This window comes from Mandrillus leucophaeus, unplaced genomic scaffold, assembly GCF_000951045.1.
Source record: "Mandrillus leucophaeus isolate KB7577 unplaced genomic scaffold, Mleu.le_1.0 Scaffold254, whole genome shotgun sequence".
In the NCBI taxonomy this organism is placed as follows: domain Eukaryota; kingdom Metazoa; phylum Chordata; class Mammalia; order Primates; family Cercopithecidae; genus Mandrillus; species Mandrillus leucophaeus.
In genome coordinates, this window is record NW_012102632.1 from 1140634 (window position 1) to 1153649 (window position 13016).

At 43.9% G+C, this 13016-nt stretch overlaps 1 protein-coding gene and 1 long non-coding RNA gene across 2 annotated transcripts in view; one reads left to right on the forward strand and one right to left on the reverse strand.

Annotated features, from left to right (window-relative positions):
- The window catches only part of LOC105542237, a 114529-nt gene that overhangs the window by 81802 nt on the left and 19711 nt on the right, over positions 1-13016 (reverse strand). The gene's annotated exons all lie outside the window — the stretch shown is intronic.
- Positions 1-13016, forward strand: part of TMC3 (transmembrane channel-like 3) — a 40850-nt gene that overhangs the window by 15832 nt on the left and 12002 nt on the right. Inside the window, exons 8-14 of the mRNA XM_011983682.1 lie at positions 332-479; positions 1161-1204; positions 5082-5229; positions 7354-7463; positions 10462-10540; positions 11887-12132; positions 12856-12984. Coding sequence (XP_011839072.1) covers positions 332-479; positions 1161-1204; positions 5082-5229; positions 7354-7463; positions 10462-10540; positions 11887-12132; positions 12856-12984 — 904 coding nt within the window. The remainder of the gene's footprint in view (positions 1-331; positions 480-1160; positions 1205-5081; positions 5230-7353; positions 7464-10461; positions 10541-11886; positions 12133-12855; positions 12985-13016) is intronic.

Here is a 13016-nt window from a genome sequence, read left to right on the forward strand (position 1 = left end):
CACAATCACAGCTGCACAGAGATGAGAAAAGCTGGCTACTGGGGCACACACACCTGCAGTGACCTGCTGGGTACCACAGTGGTGGGACCCCTTGTCAAATGAACTCATACAATAATGGGCCATCACAGTTTTCACGCTGTTTCAAACTGTTGCTGAGGTCACAAGCACAGGCTGAAATCCAGTCGGTGCTGTGCTGTCCAAGCCGTGACCTGAGGAGCTGCGTCCACCCAGAGGGGAGCAGCCTATTCTAATTCACACAGGCTCCATGGGTGCTAGCTCCAGCCCCCTATTCCTGAGACTCCTATAACCTGTTTGTGCTCCTCTTTGGCAGGATGGCTAAGAACTCCCGCATGAGCCTTGCCAGTGCTTCCAATGAAAACTACACCTTCTGCTGGCGGGTGTTCTGTGCCTGGGATTACCTCATTGGAAACCCAGAGGCTGCAGAGAGCAAAACAGCTGCCATCGTGAACAGCATCAGGGTGAGTGAGCGGGCCTGTGCAGCCTGCGGGGGTGGGCAGCCCGGGGTCAGAGCCAGCCACCAGTCCTCAGCTGGAAGCCAGAACCATCCTTTTCCCATTGATGTTCATTGTCCAGGGCAGTTGTTTCCAAAGTGAGGTGAACATGCTCCAGGAAATGTACCAAATGACTCAATGAAGGGAGGGAGAAACATTTTGAAACTTCTTTCTTTTTAAATTTTTCCGTTTTATCCTTTTAAAATTTCAGTTTGTATATTTCAGATAATTTACATAATGGATTATTACCATGTTGCATGTATATAACCTGAAAATGAATGAATACATATATGTGAGGGATATAGACTTTTACTTCTAACTTAGAAAATAATGCAATCAAAAATATTCAGAGACTTAGCTCTATTGAACTATACAGACAGCTAAATGGTGCACTATTTTGAGAAAAAAAATTACTTAATTTAAATTATTACAGCCGTACTATCTCCCAATCCCTCTTCCCAACCGTCAATATCTTTTTTCAATTGATTATTAGATCATTGATATCTAATTCATTTACATCAATTGAATCCTTCAGAATAAAGTCCTAGACAATGAAGGTATGAGCTAAATTACTGGGTAAATTATTTCTAATGATTTATAATTAATGATGATGCTAAGCTTTTATTGCTGTATGTATTTTTCTTAAAGGAAGCTATACTGGAAGAACAGGAGAAAAAGAAAAGCAAAAACCTGTAGGTATTATTACTCCCCATGTTGAATTCATTGATAAGTTTTGTTTTTAGTTTGGTACAAAAACTACCAGATCATCTATATCTTATTTTGATAATTGTCAGGAAGCTCTTCTTTCTTCCTTTCTCATAATGTGATCTGAGGGAACTGAATGATTTTTTCCTTAGCAATATTTAGGATGACTTCCTCCTTCCATAGATCCTGTAATAAGGGTGAGAGGGTCTGAAATTGACCAGTTTCTTATTTCTTACTCTTTTACTTAGATAATAAAAGAGGTACTTTGAGCATCAACTTATGCTGTTAAGACTAGCTTTATTTAGAAACAAGTCATAAGACACAAATATTATCCAGTTGATGTTCACAAGCCTTTCAAGATGATTTCCTAGGTTCAAGATTCTTCTCGAGATCTTGAGAGCTATGCTGGTGAGGGTGAAGCCCTTCAACCAGAGAACTAATGAAAGGGAAAGCCATTCCCAGGGAAGGGCAATGCCCCTGACTTCATGGAGACAGGTAGATCTGTTCATCCCACATCCTTACTGGTTATTTAGCCCTCATGATTACTTTCTACAGTGCAGAAAGCCCTTTCAGAGGACTTGTAGAAAAGGACATGGGGAATTAAGGAAACACACCCAGCCTCTGGAATAATGACGGAGCTTAGGGAGTGGGAGAGGAGTCGAAAAGGGCTGTCCATAGGGAGTCAGAAGACATGGATTCTAGTCCTCTCTTTGTCATTAATGTCGATGACCTGGGAAATGCTTCTGAACTTCATGAACTGGAAGTTCCTCACCTACAAAATAAAAGTATGGGATTCTGCCATCTGATTCTCCCTCTGTAGTTCTCCTCTACCAGAGTTGGTAATAATAATAACGTACTGTGCCATGTTGTCATTTTTACCAAGCAAAGTGACATTTATCGTCTCATTTGGGAATGTTTCCTCACTGTGCAAATCAAGGGCCAAAACACATGTAGAGGGAGGTGTTATGACCCACCCAAGGTCCCCAGTGGGTAGAAATTTCATGGAGAAGATGGTATACCTTGGGTGCCCCTTCAAATCCTCTTGGCCATACCTTTCTCCAGCCCTTGCTACTGGGCAGGACTGTGCAGGCTACCACCAGTTGCATGCATGTACCCCTTGCTGGTACCCACTGTTTGGTGCCCCAGGGATCTTCTGAGGCTGCTGTGTAGGGCATCCACAAGATCCTAGTCAACACACATGCACATGCAACCAAGAGGCTGGGTGCAATGCTGGGAGTGAATGCTCATGGAGCTACCCTGGACCGCTGGGAATAGAATAAATGCTTTCCTATTTCGCACTTGGCAGACAGTTCTGTCAGGCATTTTATAAGTCCCTCAGAAGGCCCTGCATTTGCCTCTAGCTGCTGTCAGCCCCACTGCATATCCTTGTACTGATGGCCCCTCTTTCCTGCTCCACTCCAGGACCTGCACTCCTGGTTTCTGGGATCACTTTCCACATAAACTATCTACAAAAAGGCCTGGGATTCCAGGCCTTAGCCAGGCTCAGACAAGCTCCAAAGTTGGCAGAAGAAGGTACCTTCAAAATAGGCCAATCGAAGTCAGACAGGGAGTTGTTCTCCAGTGTTAGAAAAAAAAATGGATGTGTTTCAGTTAAAACCAGAAACATGTATGTAAGTACTAGAATCATTACTGATTCACACATCTGCCCTCACTATCAGAGGCATATGAGAAGTGAGACCAAATTAGGAAAGAGATGAGCCCCGTGTCTCCCACTAGTTGCTCCTTTATTTACTTATTCATCTAGCAAATATTTATGAAGCATCCATATATGCTAAGCCTGTTTTAAGAGCTGAAGATAACAGCATTGAAAAAGGCTAAAAAGCTTAGAGCTTTCTTCTAAAGGGAAAAGACAATTAAGAAACTACCAAAGGAATACAGTCAGATGTTGCATAGTGATGGGATTGCATTCCAAGAAACGTGTCTTAACACAATGTTGTCCTTGTGTGAACATCATAAAAGGTACTTACACAAACCTAGATGGTATAGCCTACTACACACCTAGGCTATATAGTATAGCCAATTACTCCTAGGCTGCAAACCTGAACAGCATGCCACTTGTACTAAATACTGTAGGCAATTGTAACACAATGGTATTTGTGTATGTAAACATATCTAGACATAGAAAGGTACAATAAAATGTGGTATAAAAGATTTAAAAATGGTACACCTGTATAGGGCACTTACCATGAATTAGCTTGCAGGACTGGAAGTTGCTCTGAGTGAGTCAGTGAATGAGTGATAAGTGAATGTGAAGGCCCAGGGCACAATTGCATACTAGCGTAGACTTTATAAACACTCTATATTTAGGCTACACTAAATTTATTTCTTAAAGTTTCTTTCTTTAATAGTAAATTAATCTTAGTTTACTTTCACTTGTTTATGAACTCTTAAATTTTAAAAAACTGACTCTTTTGTAATACTTAAAACACAAACACATGGTACAGCTGTACAAAAAACATTTTTCTTTGTATCCTTATTCTACAAGCTTTGTCTTATTTTTATTTTTATTTTTTTTTTTTACTTTTTACACTTTTTTGTTAAAAACTAAGACCAGGCCGGACATGGTGGTGTGCACCTGTAATCCCAGCACTTTGGGAGGCCGAGGTGGGCAGATCACCTGAGGTCAGGAGTTTTGAGACAAGCCTAACCAACATGGGAAAATCCCGTCTCCACTAAAAATACAAAAATTAGCCAGGCGTGGTGGCAAGTGCCTGTAATCCCAGCTACTCAGGAGACTGTATCGCTTGAACCCAGGAGGCAGAGGTTGCAGTGAGCTGAGATTGCACCATCGCACTCCAGCCTGGGCAACAAGAGCAAAATGCCGTCTCAAAACAAAACAAAACAAAACAAAAAACAAACAAACAAATAAAAAAACAAAAGACTAACACACACATTAGCCTAGGCCTGCACAGGGTCAGGATAATCAATATCACTGCCTTCTGCCTCCACATCTTGTCCCACTGGAAGGTCTTCAGGGGCAGTAACACGCACGGAGGTGTCATCTCTTATGGTAACAGTGCCTTACCCTGGATGCCTCCTGAAGGACCTGCCTGAGGCTGTTTTACAATTAACATTTTGTTTTAAATAAGTAGAAGTATACCCTAAAATAATGATTTTAAAAAGTATAGTAAATACCTAAGCCAGTAACAGCCATTTAATATCATTATCAAATATGTATTGTACATACTTGCATGTACTATACTTTTATACAACTGGTAGTGCAGTAGGCTTGTTTACACCAGCATCACTGCAAACATGTGAGGGCAATGCATTGTGCTACAATATCCTAGGCCGTAGGAGTTTTTCAGCTCCATTATAATCTTATGGAACACCGTCGTATAGCATTCCGTCATTGACCAAATTGCCATTGTGCAGCACATGACTGTACAATGTCATATTCATTATATGGGATGACAGGCAGAATCACGTGTCCTCCCTTCCTCTCTTCTTCCCTGCCTTCCTTCCTCCCTCCCTCTGCTGAACACATTTACTTGAATTCCTGTATCTTTAATGTGCATACCACAAGACTCCAATTTTAAGTAGCAAAGCTAGAACTGAAACCCAAATAACTCTGTCTCTAAAACCAGAGGCGTTTATTTGTTCGTCTGTTTGTTTCAAGTCCCACTGATGCAGACTGGTTGAATTTATGACTGGTTGTTGATCTCTTAGGAAATGAGGAATTCTAGGGTATGGGGTGAGGTGGGCTGGAAGAGCACTGATGCTTCAGGGCAGAGAATCCTCTTGGCAGTGGATGTGTTCCAGTCCCCAAGTAGTGTTGTCTTTGCATCGCGGTGCTGTGAGCAGGACCCTGTGTGCTGTCCTCATGCCTGCTTCTCTCCCCAGGGCAGTGACCATCTGCCTGAGGATTATTGCCAACATCCTGGTGCTTCTCTCATTGGCTGGAAGCATTTATCTCATCTACTTTGTGGTGGACCGGTCCCAGAAGCTGGAGCAGTCGAAGAAGGAGCTGACACTTTGGGAAAAGAATGAGGTACCAACTGCCATTACCCGCAGCACCCTAGAAAAGAGACATAGCCAGGCACGGTGGCTCATGCCTGTAATCCCAGCACTTTGGGAGGCAGGTGGATCACTTGAGGTCAGGAGTTCGAGCCCAGCCTGGCCAACATGGTGAAACCCTGTCTCTACTAAAAATACAAAAATTAGCTGAGTGTGGTGGTGCACACCTGTAGTCCCAGCTACTTGGGAGGCTGAGGCAGGAGACTCTCTTGAACCCAGGCGACAGAGGCTGCAGTGAGCCAAGATCATGCCACTGCACTCCAGTGTGGGCAACAGAGTGAGACCGTCTCAAAAAAACAAAAACAAAAATAAAAACACGAGAGAGAGAGACAGAAAAGTAGCCTGCCTCTTTGTTCCTTATGTGGGTTAGGTGGGAATACCTCTAGGAAAAAACTTTAGTCCTCTTGTCCTAGAGCATGGACTATAAGGACTTTGAGCCAGAAGGGCAATTTTATTCATCTCCTTTGGGAAAGAGTTTGATTCAAAAACGCCTTCAAGCATTCACACTGTTCTCTACCTTGAGCCCCACCGACTGTGTTTTGCCTTTTGCACATCTGTTTCTTCACATCCATGTTCCACAGATTGATTCTACCTGCAGATTGGAATTAACAACTGCACATATTCCATCGCATGGATTAAAGTTCACCAGGTGCCATTTGTGAATATTTAGGTAGTTTCTGAATATCTAAATGACAAATAATGCTTCCAGAACCAGCTCTACACAAATGGTTTATTTTTTAAACAATCATCTTCCCCCCACCTCCGTTGTGTGAATATTCTCATAAATAGAAAATCACCAAGTGAATGGTTATGAATAATTTTGGAATTCTAAATATTCATTTTAAGACCATTGTCCTGAAAAGTTGGCCCAATTTATCTGTACATATTTGAAAGGCAGAAATAGCACAAAAACCACCTCTCAGATCATTTCTATGAAAATTATTACCCCCTGTTGGGATTTAAAAAGAAAGGTGTGTAAGATGGTCATCAATTTACCATGTGCATATTTATCAATGTACAGTAATTTATCAAAATCTGAGTCTACTCTACCCTAGGTAACCTTTTCCCATGCCTCTATTTTATGCCAATTGAATTACTGTGTACTTGTATGTTTACAGATAGAAATATGAATAATTTTTTAAAGATATATTCAGAAATTATTTCTTATTTTATCTCAAACATCTGTACCAGCTAAAACTCCTCTTTCTTCTGCTGTAAGTACAGAGAAACAAAAGCCGGGCATAATTCTCTAGATAATTAATCTTCCATGTACAGAAAGAATATTACATTACCTCTCAGGCTTTCCTTTTCTATTGGTAATAGTTGCAGTTATTTCCGTCTTCCATCCAAGGTCAGGGAAGTATAAATACTGTGAGATGGTAATTGGGGAAATTGTGGCAGAAATGTTAGTGAATTCTTTTTGCTTTTTGAGTCAAGGTTTCACTCTGTTGCCCAGGCTGGAGTGCAGTGGTCCAATCACAGCTCACAGCAGCCTCGAACTTCTGGGCTCAAGAAATTCTTCTGCCACAGTTTCCCAACAAGCTGGGACCATAGGCATTTGCCCCCCCTTTTTTTTATTGGTAGAGATGGGGTCTTGCTGTGTTGCCCAGGCTAATCTTGAATGCCTAGCCTCAAGCAATTCTCCTGCTTCAGCCTCCCAATGAGTTGGGACCATAGGCATGTGCCAGATTTTTTCTTTTTTTTTTTTTTGGTAGAAATGGAATCCTGCTGTGTTGCCCAGGCTGGTCTTCAATGCCTGGCCTCAAGCAATTCTCCTGCAGCCTCACAAGTCTCCCAAAGTGTTGGGATTACAGGTGTGAGCCACCGCACCTGGCCTAGTGAATCCCAAATGGCGTGTATGAGTGTCCTCAGAACATTTAAGGAGAGTTTAAAAAAAAAAAAAAAAGGCCATGATAAAGTGGTGGCCGCCTTTTGAAAAAAGCTAATTAGCAGAGATTTGGGGAGATTTTCCATGGAGGATCCAAGGACCCTGTGGATACCCACTGATCCAATATTAGGGAAAGAGATCAAATGCACATGGTAAGGCTTGATCAGGGGTTCTGGGAATGCCTGGCTCTGGCATGTGCTCTCTCAACAGGTCAGTGTGGTGGTCTCCCTCGTCACCATGATAGCACCATCAGCCTTTGACCTCATTGCTGCCTTAGAGATGTACCACCCCAGGACCACGCTGCGCTTCCAGCTTGCAAGGTACAACAGTCCTGCCCAGAAATGCCACCTGTGGTTCACCCATGTGCCCACTCACAGTGGGAATGTAAGTGCCTCAAGAACCAGGGCTTGCTTCTTTTCTCTCAGACACTCAGCACAGAACTTTACGTATGGATGCAACTCAAGAAAAGCATAACCCAAGAGGAGGGATAGGGGAGGAGGCAGGAGAATAGAAGGAGGAAGGGAGGAGGAGGACCAGGATGACAAGGGTAGAAGAAATGGATGAAAAGGAATGAAGAAGAAGAAGAGGATGAGGAGGAGGACGAGAAGGGAAAGGAAGAAAGGAAGAACAGGCAGGAAAAGAGGACACAAAAGGGAACCAAGGGTTGGGTGCAGTGGCTCACGCCTGTAATCCCAGCACTTTGGGAGCCCAAGGTGCGTGGATCACCTGAGGTCGGGAGTTCAAGACCAGCCTAACCAACATGGAGAAACCCTGTCTCTACTAAAAAAAAAAAAAAAAAAAAAATAGCTGGGCGTGGTGGCGCATGCCTGTAATCCCAGCTACTCAGGAGGCTGAGGCAAGAGAATCGCTTGAACCCGGAAGGCAGAGGTTGCGGTGAGCCGAGATCACACCACTGCACTCCAGCCTGGGCAACAAAAGCAAAACTCCAAAACAAACAAACAAACAAATGAACAAAAGGGAACCAAGAAGAGGACTGGCAGTGTGTTTGGTTTTCCTCACTGTTCTGTTTTCTCCGTGGTTTAACTCTGAGTGGTGAGAGGGACGCATGTTGTTTTTCCAGATGCAAGAAGAACAGTCAATGCTTTGTGAACGGTTCCCCCAAAGTATAGACTCAAAGAGTTCCTTGTGGATATGCCTGGAAGCTTTGCCAGGACGGTCAGTGGCTGTGACAGCAGGTGGTTGGGGAAGACTGGTGCACCCAAGGGAACGTCCTGGAACACCTTCTGTGGGAGTCGGAACAGCCACACTCATTTTGAGCACTGGCTTTATCAGTATTTTCCTGAAAAATCTGCCTGTCCTCCCTGGAGTATGGTCTCTTCATCTACAAATTCAGCTACTGTAGTAGGGCTGGGTGAGGCATTGTTAAACTGAATGTGGCAGAGGGAGGCAGTGAGAGCCCTTCTTACCTGCTCCCACCTTCACCCTGGTCTACACTGGTTTCTCCCCGTTTCCTTTTGTAACACCTAATAACATTCTATAGAACTAATTTTCCACAGACCACTTTGGGAAGATTTGCTCTCATTCAGGAATTGGCAAACATTTCCCAAAAAGAACTAGATAGTAAATATTTGTGGTTTTGTGGGTAAGTCTGTATCACCACTACTCAACTCTAAGGTTCTAGCATGAAAGCAGCCACAGACCATAAGGCGATGAACAGGTGTGGTCGTGTTCCAATACAACTTTACTGACAAAAATAGGCAAGGGTATGGTTTGGCTTGAAAGCCGTAATTTCCAACTCCTGAAATTCAACTGTCATTTCAAAGAGAGAAAACATGACTAGGAAGAGCATGGAGTTGGTCAAACCTTCATGGCCCAGGGTAGATCTGGGATGAGCCTCTCAGCTCCCTGGCTCCTATTCCTTGTTCTTTCTGCTCCATCCAACATGTCTTTTGACCTGCAAGAGAGAAGCTCCTTCCTCACTAGCAAGTATTGGGTGGAATCAATTCCATTATTGCATTTGGTCTAAAGGCAATGCTATTATACAAATTGGCCTCATTATTCATGTTCAAAACTAGAGAAACAGAGGCATCAGAGACTTCCCCAGACAAATTAGGGCTAATTCTGGTAATAAACATAAGACATATTATTTCAGTTCCATTAACTCACCAGCAGACTGTATTAGCTTCTATCCAAGGCATAGAGTGATGGTAATGCTGAGACAGCAGGAGAGGAAATGCATTCAATCCTTCCTTTGGCCACCACTTACTGAACACACACTGAGGGACTTGCCTTGTACTCAGTACTGTAAGTGCATTGTGCCCACGGGAATCCCTTCTCAATTCAGAGGGAGAGCCGATGTGAGCTACAATGCTACCCCCTGGAGACACCACTTTCCTGTTTCTCTGCCCACTGCCTGCACACGGGTGGTCAACTCTATACTTGAGGAGATGTGGAAGGCCTGGGGAGATGGTTTCAACTTGGAGTCTTTTCCTCAAGATAAAGATGCTTTCCCATCAACTTTCTCAATTGGTTTCATGATTCTCCCATCAATTGGTTTCATTTTTCTCTAAGGGCTAAGTGTTGTCTCACTGAAGAGTGTATAAACCTGTCATTTCCTTTCTCACTTCATTTTCCCAGACAGGTTTCCAGTAAGACCCAAGGCTGCATCCTGGAAATTCCATGATGTGTTTTCAAAACCTTCCAGCACTGGGGAAGCTGACATCAAGTCTTTGATCATTGGCTGATCCAGACTGTTGCTGGCAGATTCCATTCACTCCCAGTGGCTGACAGGGTGTAGCTGTACCCACAGCTTTTCAGTGCTTCTGAGGGGCCCAGTCTGCATTTCAGAAGTGGAGCACTGAGGTCCTGAAATTGCATTCTGCTGCTTTTTAATTGTGTGAACTTGAGCTGGTGACTTAGCTCCCTCTGTACTTCATACACTTGTACCTTAAGTGGGGATTATTACAGAGCTGTTGTGAGGATCAAGTGAGATAATGCATGGGAAATCAATTCATAAACCAGAAATCATGACTCATAAACCACATGTTAGGGCTCCACTTCCTAAACTCACACTTTCTGCTACACTACTGTTTGTAAAGTACAGATCCAAGGATAGGCTATAGCAGAATCACCTGGAAAGGCTGTAAAATGATTTTCAGACCCCTTCCAGACCTACTAAGGGTGGATTCTGGAATTCTGTCTTTTTAAAAATGCCCTCAAGGTGACTCTAAAGGAAACCAAGTGTGGCAGCCACTGCCTTAATACATCTATGACAGTCTCCAGAACCATATGGGGGCTCTAGAACCGTGGACTTGTGTGTCATGGTCTTGTCTCTCAAGGTGGGCTTGTGGCTTTCAGGGTCCTTGTGCTGTATCTGGGAAATCTCTACAGCCTGATCATTGCTCTCCTGGACAAGGTTAACAGCATGAGCATTGAGGTGAGTGTCCATTCCAGAGAGTTGTCTGCCCCACCTCTGCCCTCTCTGCTACCTCCTCCCAACACCAGGGTCATCATCGTGGACAGCATCACTGATTGTACTTGTACTCCATAATCATGTGCAAAACTTGACCTTGCTGGAGTCTTCTCAAGGTAAGGAGAGAAAAATTATTCTTGCTTCCCAGATAAAGAAATTCAGGCTACAGTGCATGGCTGGTAAGTGATGGTGCTGGGATGAGAACTCCAGAATTTTTGACTCTTTATATCATACTATCCCATTTCTTTGAATCCCATCAGGAAAAGGCTATCAACAGCTATTGCAAATGATCACAGGAAGAGCAGCAGGCCATGAGACTCACTTAGAAAGTCAGGACAGAATAATCATTTCATGGGGAACAGTTCAGAATGGACTTACTATCCCAGCCCAGCAGGAGTATCTGCTCCCAGCCTAGGGTATCTTTGATGTCCACCTTTTTATTTTTTTTTCTTTCTTGAGACAGGGTCTCACTTTGTTGCCCAGGCTGGAGTGCAGTGGCACAAGCACTGCTCACTGCAGCCTCAACCTCCCTGGGCTCAAGTGATACTCCCATTTTAGCCTCCAGAGTACCTGGGACTAGAGCTGCATGCCACCATATTTGGCTATTTTTTTTTAAATTTTTTTATAGAGATGGGGTTTCACCATGTTGCTCAGGCTGGTCTCAGACTCCTGGACTCAAGTGATTCCACTGCCTTGGTCTCCCAAAGTGCTGGGATTACAGGTATGAGGCATCACACCCAACCTGGTGTGCACTTTCAACCTGTCCCACCTATTAGGATATCCTGAATGGTGGAGGAAAGGGAGGAAGAGAGGGGGTGCTCTTTTAGGGTTGTTTGCCCAAGGCATACCACACTAACATCAAATTTCAAGGCTTATAGGCAGATGAAGCCACAGAGAGTCATTTTTCTGCATTGGGGCTTTTAGGTTACACAGACCTGGGTCTTTACCTGACACTTACTAGCAGCATGACCTTGAGCATTAGGCTTCAACTCACTGAGTTTCAATCTTATCTGAACATGGGGTAATAATCCTTATCTAAAGCTCTTCTGAGGATAAGTAGAGTTAACATGTGTTACCTGAAACAGTTTCTGACCCTTACTAGGGATGAATAAATACTATCCATTACACCACTGTGTTCCCTTATTGGGGCCAACTCTAGTCAAGTGGTGGTCTAGAAAGAGAAAGAGGATGAATGATTACTCCCAAGCAATGCAATGACACCCTTGGGGTCCATGATGGATTCTCATTTACAAATATGTGGACCGCCATTTTTCTTTCTCACCTCCTTCCCTCCCTCTCTCTCTCCCTAGGAAATGGCTACCAAAAATAACACAAGTCATTGGATAGATTCTACCACCTTCTTTGCAACCAGGACAGCCCCTGAAGAAGAGAAATGGTCCACATCTCGGCCTGGAATGGGGCTCAGGAGAAACAGCACATGGGCCTTGGAAGAGACCAGCATTTCAGCTTACACCATGCCTCTCATAAAGGCGAACAGGACTAGCCTCTACCCTCAGAGTCCACAAGACCAGTGCTGGGAGACATACGTCGGTCAGGTGGTTCTCTTTACCCTTACAAAGTGCTGTCATATCCATCTCATCACTTAACCCCTGCAACTCTCTGAGCTGTCCCTGCCCCATCTTATAGAAAAAGAAAGAAAAGTTCAGTGAGGTTTATGATTTTCCAAGTCTCAAAATTAGAAAAGAAAAATAATCAGTGCAAAGACTCAGACAGTATTGACCATGTGCTGGGTCCTGTTCCAAATGCTTGGTCCTCATAAGAGTCCTATTATTGTTAACCTTATAGGCACAGATGAGGAAACTGAGGCACAGGTGGTCAAGTACTTGCCCAAGGACACAGATAGTAAAGAGCACAATGAAGTCCTAAGCCCAGGAATTTGCTCCAAAATCTGTACCCTTAACCATGTTGTACAGAAAACCTCAACACCAAGGTATTAGCCCATGGAAATGAGTCGCCGGCCTCGAGCCTCCAGCAGCTCAGAACCACAGACCTTATATTCCTTCCTAGTTTCATGTGATGCTGGCCTCAGATATCAAAATTCACATTCAAATTACCCAATGTTTATTGAGCACCGTTTATGTACCAGAAGCCCAGTCCTCTGCCCACTGCAACTTACAAATATGAGAAATGAGGATGCCATTGGAGGGGCCCACTGGCTGGGGCCCACAGCAATGAACAGAGATTAGGAGCACCCCGAAGGAAGAGTGACCGTGGGAAGGGTGGGGCATGGTGGCATCCAGGGACACCCTGTGTTTCAGGAGATGCTGAAGCTCTCCATCATTGACATGCTCTTCACCGTGGCGAGCATTCTGCTCATAGACTTCTTCCGAGGACTTTTCGTGCGGTACTTAAGTGACTACTGGTGTTGGGATCTGGAAAACAAGTTTGTAAGTAAAATGCTGTGTCTGTTGGGAAAGTT